The sequence below is a fragment of the Cicer arietinum genome, chromosome 3 (assembly GCF_000331145.2).
Source record: "Cicer arietinum cultivar CDC Frontier isolate Library 1 chromosome 3, Cicar.CDCFrontier_v2.0, whole genome shotgun sequence".
NCBI classification, from domain to species: Eukaryota; Viridiplantae; Streptophyta; class Magnoliopsida; order Fabales; family Fabaceae; genus Cicer; species Cicer arietinum.
The window spans coordinates 15,903,933-15,913,119 of NC_021162.2; the positions used below are offsets into that span (position 1 = coordinate 15,903,933).

The following is a 9,187-nucleotide window of genomic DNA, read 5'->3' on the forward strand; positions in this document are numbered from 1 at the left end:
AAACCCTAAACCCAAAACCCTAAACCCTAAACCCTAAACCCTAAACCCTAAACTCTAAACACTAAACCCTCAACCATAAACCCTAAACCCTAAACCCTAACCCTAAACCCTGAATCCTAAACCATAAACACTAAATTTATTCGACGAACTACATTGATTAAGAAACAAAGTGGACTAGATATGGCCTAGACCCTTAACAATAAACCCGAACCGCAAAACACTAAACCCTAAAACCGAAACCCGAAACCCTAAACCCTAAACCCTAAAACCTAAAACCTAAAACATAAAACCTAAAACCTAAAACCTAAAACCAAAAACAAAAATCCTAAAACCTAATTCCTACGACCTAAATCCTAAACCCTAAAACTTGAACCGTAATCCCTAAACCTAAAAAAGGCCAATATGACCTAAAATATTATTCCATTTTGACTTTTGTACTTATTGGACGAACTACAATGAATAAGAAATAAAATGTACAAAAAGAAACATTTCAAAAACAAAAATAACCAAAATCTAAAACCAGTTAGATTGATGCACTAATTGAACGAACTACCACTACAAGAAAAAAAATGTTTTGCGGCGGTTTTAACCGTTGCAATTTGATGTTTGCGACGGTTCGACAACTGTCGCAGATTCGTGCGTCGCGAGGCCATTTTGCGACGGTTCACAAATTCGTCGTTCCAACCGTCGCCAACTTTTGCGACGGTTCACAACCGCCTCTAAATATATTTTGCGACACTTAGAAAAACTCAAATTTTATTTTTTTCTGCACAATTACGACAGTTATCAACCGTCGCTATATTTACTTTGAGGCAGTTTGAACCGTCGCAAACCTAATAATTTAAAATAAAAAAATATGATACAATTTTTTTCCTATTTTTAATCAATTAAAATAAAAAATATTCATAAATACCATCCACATAATTTAAATACATAATTAATAACTATTGTACCTAAAATCCAATTTATATAATTTTTTCAAAACAAATAACACCAATTCATACATTGAAGTTAACTAAAACAACAAATAAAATAGTTTAAATATTCAAAACATTAATTAGTGGAGTAGCTAACAATACAAAACAACTCCATCAAACTTAGAAGTTCATCCAAATATCTAATTAGTCCCTAATGAAGTTGTTCCACGATCATCAGGTTGGTGGCTGGACTCAGATGAACGTCTACCATCTATTGGCGATTCTATGTCCATTGCCTGAAAAAAAAAGTATATATTAACCTCAATGAATATTGATAAATATTGTCAAAACTAATTAACTAAATTTTCTTATAGCTATAAGAAACCTTTACACAATTGATATTTTTAATCAAAGACAAACAACTCTCACAAGATTTTTAAATATGTTTGCTATGAAAATAATTTTACCTGTTTGTCTCTAGAATTTTGCATTTGCATCAAGAAAGCAATTTGCTCCTTCAACATATCAACTTCAGAATCCCTTTTCTTAAGCCTATCAATTTCTAGCATAATCATAAAAAAAAAAATTAGATTACAATCAAAACAATAAAGAATATTCAGTTGTTTATAATTGATACCTGTATTTTATCCTTAAAAATTTCATTTTTTCTTGTCGATGGAACTAGTTTCCAATTGTCGTACATTATAGGAAAATCCTTAAACTTCCTTGCAATTTCACCCAAAAAACCGCCTAACAAACCAGCAGCTGATCCTACCGGTTGCCCATTTGAATTCCATCTAGTTATTATTCTGCTAACATTAGGAGGAGCTTCAAGCACGTCTGATACCCTTAAGTGTGTCTTTGAAATATGTCCCGCCTCATCTAACACATAAGTCAATGAAATATGTCATATTGCAATCATGTAAAACAATTAAATTTTATAAATATAATTAGACATTAGATAACATACTAATGACTTCTACATCCCAAAATGTAAAATTCCTTTTTTGAGAAATTTCTGGCTCATCTTCTACCACATCTTCAGAGTGAGAGGATGTCTCTTGGAAATGTGTTGTTTCTGTCTCTTGCACTGATCTTGGTGTTGTCACTTGAGAAGGTGTTGCTTCTGTCGCTTGCACAGTAGTTGGTGTTGTTGTCACCGGAGAAAGATGTGGTTCTATCGTTTGCACAGCTAGCGATGTTGTCGCTTGAGAAGGTGGTGCTTGAGAAGGCGGTGCTTGAGAAGGTGGTGCTTGAGAAGGCGGTGCTTGAGAAGATGGTGGATTTGTCGGTGTTGTCATCGGAGATGGTAGTGGTTCTATCACTTGGAACGTTGGTTGTAAACCATGTCTCCGCAAGTGCTTCATTTTGGTTACTTGAAGATCTCCTGGTAGTATAACCCTCGGCTGACCCTTCGTGAAACGCTACAATCATTTATTATTAATGTAAATAAATAAAAATCAACATATAATACAAATAAGAAACATTTTGTAATTTTAGTATTTTTAGTTATTACTAACCGGTGAGGTTTTTGAAATGGTGGAAGAAGATTTGTGAAGGGATTGAGAGAGATGAGTTAGATTGAGAGCCTCCATCCTTTTTTTATTCTCTTCCATTGTTTTACGTCGAATATCCTCATATGATGATTCCATTTTGTTCACAAGATTGAGTCTCCAAACACACTTACACTGCAAACATTGATGACAACCAAGTTAGACTAATGCAAATAGCTAAACACAAAAATGAACACAATAACAAAAATGAGCACATCAAACACAATGCAACAGTAAAAGAAAGTAGTAAAAAAATAACATAGATTGAAGAGTACCATGTCATAAACAACAAACAAGAATTATTAACAATCATAAATTCATATCATGATTGTTGTCATCAAAATCATCATTAAAAGTTGAAGTTTCAGGATCATCATCTGTAGTCATTCTTGCCAATTGTATATGTGTGGTTTCATTAGAAAAAATGTGTTCCAAATTTTGAGATGGGTATGGTTCAATGGGTGCCATAATTTCATCATCTCCACCCATGTCATACAAGTCCCGTGGCTTTAAATGAATAGGTATGCTCCATCCTTGTTCCTTTTCATCATCCACATAATAAACCATTTGAGCTTCTGACGCTTTAATGTATGGCTCATCATCTTCATGCTCCCCAGTATGTATTAGTCTTGCAAAATTTATAGAGGTAAAACCCAACTTATCTGTCTTAATGCCTCTTGGATTTGTGGTATTCGCCCATTTGCATTTAAACATGGGCACTTTGAAGCCATCATAGGAAAGCTCAATGATATCTATCAATCTTCCATAGTAAGGCACTCCTCCAAATCTCATTTGGGCATCACTATTGCTTGAGTAACTTCGTGTTCCGAACATGCCAAAAACTCCACTATTTTGAGTTTTTAATAAATTGTCTCGTGCCAATGTTCGAAATTTGAAACCATTGACATTAAATGCAGTGAACCTTCTAACTTTATCAGAAGGACCTTGAGCAAGACTAACGAGAACATTTTTATCTGATCCACTAATGTTGTCGAGATTGTTGCAAATCTGAACACCATAAAATATACAATTAGTCACATTCTTATTAAAAATCAAAGCAACTCAATCACCAATTTTGTCATGAACACTAACACGATTGCGGAACCAATGAGGAAACTCTCTATGAACCTTCTTGTCTACCTCAGAAGTACTCCTTGCACCACTCCTCATTTGGCTTCGAATAATACTTCTATATTGCCTATTTGGTTATTTCAAATTAGATGTATACGGAAAAAAAATTAGTGGTAAATAATACAAATATAATAAAATTACTTACCTTAGATAGTAGTCAACTATGATGCAGTTTGTTAAAACGTGTCTATGAGCTTGTAACTTTTCAATTGGTGTAAGGGTGTAGTATGAAGAACCACCAACCGATTTTCCAACTCTAGGAAATAATTCAGCTACACGTGAGTCAGTTTGTATCTCATTAATAGGCTCATCATCTACACGACCAAGTTGATTCCATCTAGTCTCAATGTTTTCTATATACCTTGAACAAAATGTAAGAATCTCTTGTACAAGGTATCCTTCTGCAATAGACCCTTCTGGTCGTGCTTTATTACGTACATACGATTTAAGTATTCCTAAGTACCTATTATTGAACCAAAATAATATTAGTTAGAACAAAATTGTCAACTACTAATTATTGAAGGAACAAGAACACGCATATTTTACCTTTCAACAGGATACATCCATCGATAATGAACAGGACCTCCAAGTTTAACTTCTTCAACAAGGTGAACAACCAAGTGAACCATAACAGTGAAGAATGAGGGAGGAAATATCATTTCCATGTGGCATAAAGTGAGGACAACCTGATTTTGCAATTTTTCCAAATCATCAACATTCAATACTTTACTGCATAATTGTCTAAAAAGTGAGCAAAACTCAATCATTATAGCTGAAACATCATCAGGTAATGTTGCTCGAATGGCTAACGGTAGAAGTTGTTCCATCAATATGTGACAATCATGACTCTTCAACATTCCATTCAACTTAAGATTTTCCATGTCAATGCATCTAGAAATGTTGCTTGAATAACCATCAGGCACAGTGATATTCTTTAAAGTTGTTAAAAATCTCTTCTTACCTTTAGTAGTAAGAGTAAAGACGGCTGGAGAAATTCTTCCATTTTCATTGGGCCAAAGGTCAGGTCTTATGCCCATAGCTTTAAGGTCTTTTCTTGCATTAAGATGATCTTTACTTTTTGTGCTATCATTTAGCAAAGTAAATATGATATTATCGCACACATTTTTCTCAATATGCATCATGTCAAGATTGTGGCGCAGAAGATTATCCTTCCAATATGGAAGTTCAAAGAATATGCTTTTCTTTTTCCATTGTTGATTGACACCTTGTGTAGGTCGTCCACCACGTATTCTTTTTCCCGACCTTTCTTTATCTGGCTTTCTACCAAATGTGACATCAATATTTTGAACCTGTTCAAGAATTTGAAGCCCAGATAACATTTTAGGTGGACCACGCATATCTTGTTGACCATCAAAGCGAACCTTGTTCAATCTAAATCTATGTCTCTGATCAAGAAAACGACGATGACCCATAAAACACCATTTTTTGCTATGTGGAAGACGACGAGGAGTAGAGTCCATGTTACACGATGGGCAAGCAAGTCCAGTGTAAGTGTTCCACCCAGAAAGTGTACCCAGCCCTGGAAAATCACTAATTGTCCACATCAAAGTTGCATGTAATGTGAACATCTCTTTTTTAAAAGAATCGTATGTATCGACACCTGTTGTCCATAACTCCTTTAATTCTTTTACTAGAGGTTGTAAATAGACATCAATATCATTTCCTGGCATTTTTTTACCGGGAATTATCATTGACATTATAAAAGATGTATGTTTCATGCACACCCATGGAGGAGTGTTGTATGGAATGAGAATAACTGGCCAAATACTATAATTTGTACTCATCATACCAAAAGGATTAAAACCATCACTAGCTAATGCAAGACGCACATTTCGCGGGTCTGATGCAAACCAAGGGTGTGTCAAGTCAAAATGTTTCCATGCTTCAGAATCTCTAGGATGCCTCAACATTCCATCATTCTTACTATCATTTGCATGCCATCTCATATCCTCGGCCGACTTTGACGACAAAAATAATCTTTGTAACCGTGGTTTTAATGGAAAATAGCGAAGAACTTTTGCAGGAACTTTCTTTCGATTATTGCCATCACCAGACACTCCAACTGCACCAACTTTTGCTTTTGATTTCCATTTCGAAGTATTACAAATTTTGCAGGTCTCCCTTTCTTCATCTTCCTTATTACCCCAATAAAGCATACAATTATTCGGACAAACAGGGATTTTTTCATAATTTAAACCAAGCTTGGTGATTGTTTTCTTGGCTTCATAGAATGAATTTGGTATATTTGCAAATTCAAATGCATCTTTTAATAACTCTAAAACCATTGTCATGGCTTTATTAGTCATTCCACATAAACATTTGATGTGATACAACTTTACCAAAAAAGATAGTCTTGAATATTTAACACACCCTTCATACAAAGGTTTTTCTCCTTCTCTACTTAATTCATAGTACTCTTTGGCCTCTTCATACCTTTGTTGACTTGCATTTTTCTCCTTCTCTGCATTTGATTCAATGGGTACTTCATTTGCATGATCTTCGACTCCAAAAGCATCGTTAATCATGTTTTGCATTTGATCATCAACGACAACTGTGTCTTGAACTATATTAGAAATACTAATAGGTGAGATAGTACTAGTTTCTCCTATGGACTCTCCGTGATGTACCCAAATGGTGTATCCCTTTGGAAATGGTTTGCACTTTAAGTGATCATACATTACACTTCTACTCTGCGGTTTTTTGAAACCACAACGTTTACAAGGACATATTATTTCGCCATTTTCTAATTCATCTCGAAAGGCAAAATTAATAAATTCCTTTATCCCTTGATCATATTCATCCGATGTGTGTGGCTTCTTAATCCATGATTTATCCATTTCTATAAAGAAGTTTAACATATGTTATTTTGACACAGAAATAACATAATTCAACTTAGAACAAAAAAAAAAGATTGATCTTAAACATAATAAGAATAGATTCACTAGGCATAAAGGAACAAAACATAACAACCTCATACTCATAGAAAATAGTACTCGATAAACATTCAAAATATAGAACTAGACCAGGTATACATGTATATAGTACTCGACAAACAAATCAAACTAGAAATTTTTAAAAGCAAACAAACCAATCATTAACATATGTTATTTACTTCAGTTTATCCATTAAATGCAAACAAATATTAGAACTGAAAGTGCAGAATTTAGCAATCAAAGTGTAGAACATAGCACTCAAACATCTTTAGTACAAAAAAAGGAAGAAGTGTTACGCTATCAGCTTTTACATAATAAAATTATCTTACCTATTGTGTTATGCTGCGCGGTCGATGGAGAAGTATTACGCTACACCGTCACCAGAGAGAGGTTGAAAGCAGCGCCGTCACCGGAGATGGGCACGAAGAAGCACTGTCACTGGAAACTAATTCAATCAATAAACCAATCATCAACAAACCAATCTGAAAACTAGTTTTAAATGCAAACAAATCAATCTGTAAACTAGTTTCAAATGCAAACAAATCAATCTGAAAATTATTTTTAAAAACAAACAAACCAATCTCAAACAAACCAATCACTAATCATAATTCAAATAATCATAATTCTAAGATTTTATTATAATTCATTTCAAAACCAAATGTAATTTCTAGTCCAAAGTTTAAAGACAGAAAAAATGATTACTCCAACCAATATAATGTGCAAAAAAAAGTGAAAAAGAATTGTGTAATGTTATTCAAAGATAAAATTTGCCACAAATAAAACACTCACATTTTATTAAAAACAGAAATGTGAATCCCACTATATTTGGTACGGTATTTGTTTTTGTGTTCTATTTTATGTCAAATTTTGGGTTCTAATAATATTACTCATTTGCTGATTAGTTTTTGGATCTTTTAGCATATATTGAATGGACAGGAGCAGTTTAAAGTAATATTCTTGTTAACCAAACCTGTAAACACCCTATTACATAACCATTTAGCTAAATCAAATGAAAAGATGAAGAGAAAAACCATAAACAGTTTTGTTTCACATTTCTAGTTTCTCCGGTTATATCTCCAGGACACAGGTCCAGCATAAATATCATTGACATTGCCACTACTTTACAAGTTTTACATTACTGGAGACCATCATTCAAACACATATTGTTTCATTCAAAGTTTCAAAGGCAACAAACAATCTGGAAATTATTTTTAAAAGAAAACAAACCAATCTCAAACAAACCAATCATTGACATATATCAAACAATCAAACCAAGAGAACGTTATATCAAACAAACATCGCATACCTGGCCAAGCTTGATTTCTCCTCTATTTGGATTGTAAAGCACATGAATGTTGCAAACCACAACTTTACGAGAATCTGTCAAGCTGCAGAATGCTGCATTTATGTTATATTGAGTAAACAAAGATATCTCTTCAAAAAAATATGAATGATAATTTGAAAAATTAAAAGAAAGCCCATAAGGCTATCAACACCTCAGTCATTAAAAGAAAAGTTGCAAGCATAACACAAGCAAGGCTCAATTAAAATCATCCCCTGACCTTGTGCACCAATCTAAATCTTTATGTCAGCACTCAGCAGCATAAAATATACACTTGTGAGTTATGAACCTAAACAGTGTCCTCATTCTCATAAGATTTAAGGAAACAACAACAAGCTTTTCATCCTCTAATGATAGATGGATACTCTTAATGCTTACTGTAACTAGCTAGTACAGGAACTCACTGGGTTTGTACCCCAATATACTTTCTCTTTTCCCCTCAAATTATATTATCAGTTGTCTGAACACATTTGAGTTAAGCATCACAATAAGCCAACATCACTCAACTACAAACCAATCCATATAAAGACACTAAGTTTGGCTACTCTGTTGTTTGTTTTGCTTCTAAATGAAACAATGGCTATTTCATCCCTTTGTGCCCCTTTATAGAAATTTTTACTTTATATACAGCAAGGAATTTTGTTGAAAACTTCAAGTTAGACCATTATGGACAGAGTATTCATTTAGTTTTTTTATTTAATAAAATTATGCAATATATCGTGTTGTACCAGTGCCCCAATTTACAGAAAACAATCTGTGATGCTTTTCATTCATTATGATTAATTTCAAAATTAAGATAACACTTTCCGCACAAAAAAATTGGAACTAAACTGTTAAATGGAACTAAATGATTACCTTTGCAAGAGTTGATTTTGTTTCCAAGATGATAAATCACCTTCTTTTACAGAGTAGATTTCGTTTCCCTTTGCTTTCGTTTCTCTTTTCTCTTCGATTTCGTTTCCTTCAGAAGTTTTAGGGTTGACAAATTTGGGGGTTTTCAGAAATTTTACGGTTGTGAAAGGATGTGTACGGGGATAACAAAGGAGTAAACGAAAGAGAGAGTGAGGAATGAACTTACAAAATCTGGAAAAATAAAACACGTTTATGCCCTAAACGACGACAGCGGTTGATTAAAACCGCCCCAGGAACTGTCGCAAACTGGCGGCCAGATTGAAAAACGCAACTCGTGTGCTTTATACGGTGTAGTACGGTTGCGGCGGTTGACGAAAACCGCCTCCAAAACCGTCGCAATGTGAAGGTGAGGGCGGTTATTTCAGAACCGTCGCAGGC

The 9,187-nt window shown here is 34.1% G+C and overlaps 2 protein-coding genes across 2 annotated transcripts; both read right to left on the reverse strand.

Annotated features, from left to right (window-relative positions):
• Nucleotides 1–1,533: 1,533 nt before the first annotated feature.
• Nucleotides 1,534–2,569, reverse strand: LOC113784471 (uncharacterized). Its single transcript, XM_027330683.2, has 3 exons — nt 2,438–2,569; nt 1,888–2,341; nt 1,534–1,799 (listed from the first exon to the last, which is right to left on the reverse strand). Exons 1-3 carry the CDS (start codon nt 2,567–2,569, stop codon nt 1,534–1,536), a joined length of 852 nt encoding a protein of 283 aa, XP_027186484.2.
• Nucleotides 2,570–2,779: 210 nt separating this feature from the next.
• LOC101491436 (uncharacterized) lies at nt 2,780–6,459 on the reverse strand. Its single transcript, XM_027330682.2, has 4 exons — nt 4,148–6,459; nt 3,747–4,064; nt 3,599–3,668; nt 2,780–3,478 (listed from the first exon to the last, which is right to left on the reverse strand). Exons 1-4 carry the CDS (start codon nt 6,457–6,459, stop codon nt 2,780–2,782), a joined length of 3,399 nt encoding a protein of 1,132 aa, XP_027186483.2.
• Nucleotides 6,460–9,187: the final 2,728 nt, after the last annotated feature.

Coding starts and splice junctions, on each gene's coding strand:
- LOC101491436 (XM_027330682.2), bottom strand. CDS start 6,459: ATGGATAAATCATGGATTAAGAAGCCACACACATCGGATGAATATGAT. Junction 4,065..4,147: donor TGGATGTATCCTGTTGAAAG/GTAAAATATGCG, acceptor GTTCAATAATAG/GTACTTAGGAATACTTAAAT. Junction 3,669..3,746: donor ATAGTTGACTACTATCTAAG/GTAAGTAATTTT, acceptor ATAACCAAATAG/GCAATATAGAAGTATTATTC.
- LOC113784471 (XM_027330683.2), bottom strand. CDS start 2,569: ATGGAATCATCATATGAGGATATTCGACGTAAAACAATGGAAGAGAAT. Junction 2,342..2,437: donor CCATTTCAAAAACCTCACCG/GTTAGTAATAAC, acceptor AAATGATTGTAG/CGTTTCACGAAGGGTCAGCC. Junction 1,800..1,887: donor TTGGGATGTAGAAGTCATTA/GTATGTTATCTA, acceptor CTTATGTGTTAG/ATGAGGCGGGACATATTTCA.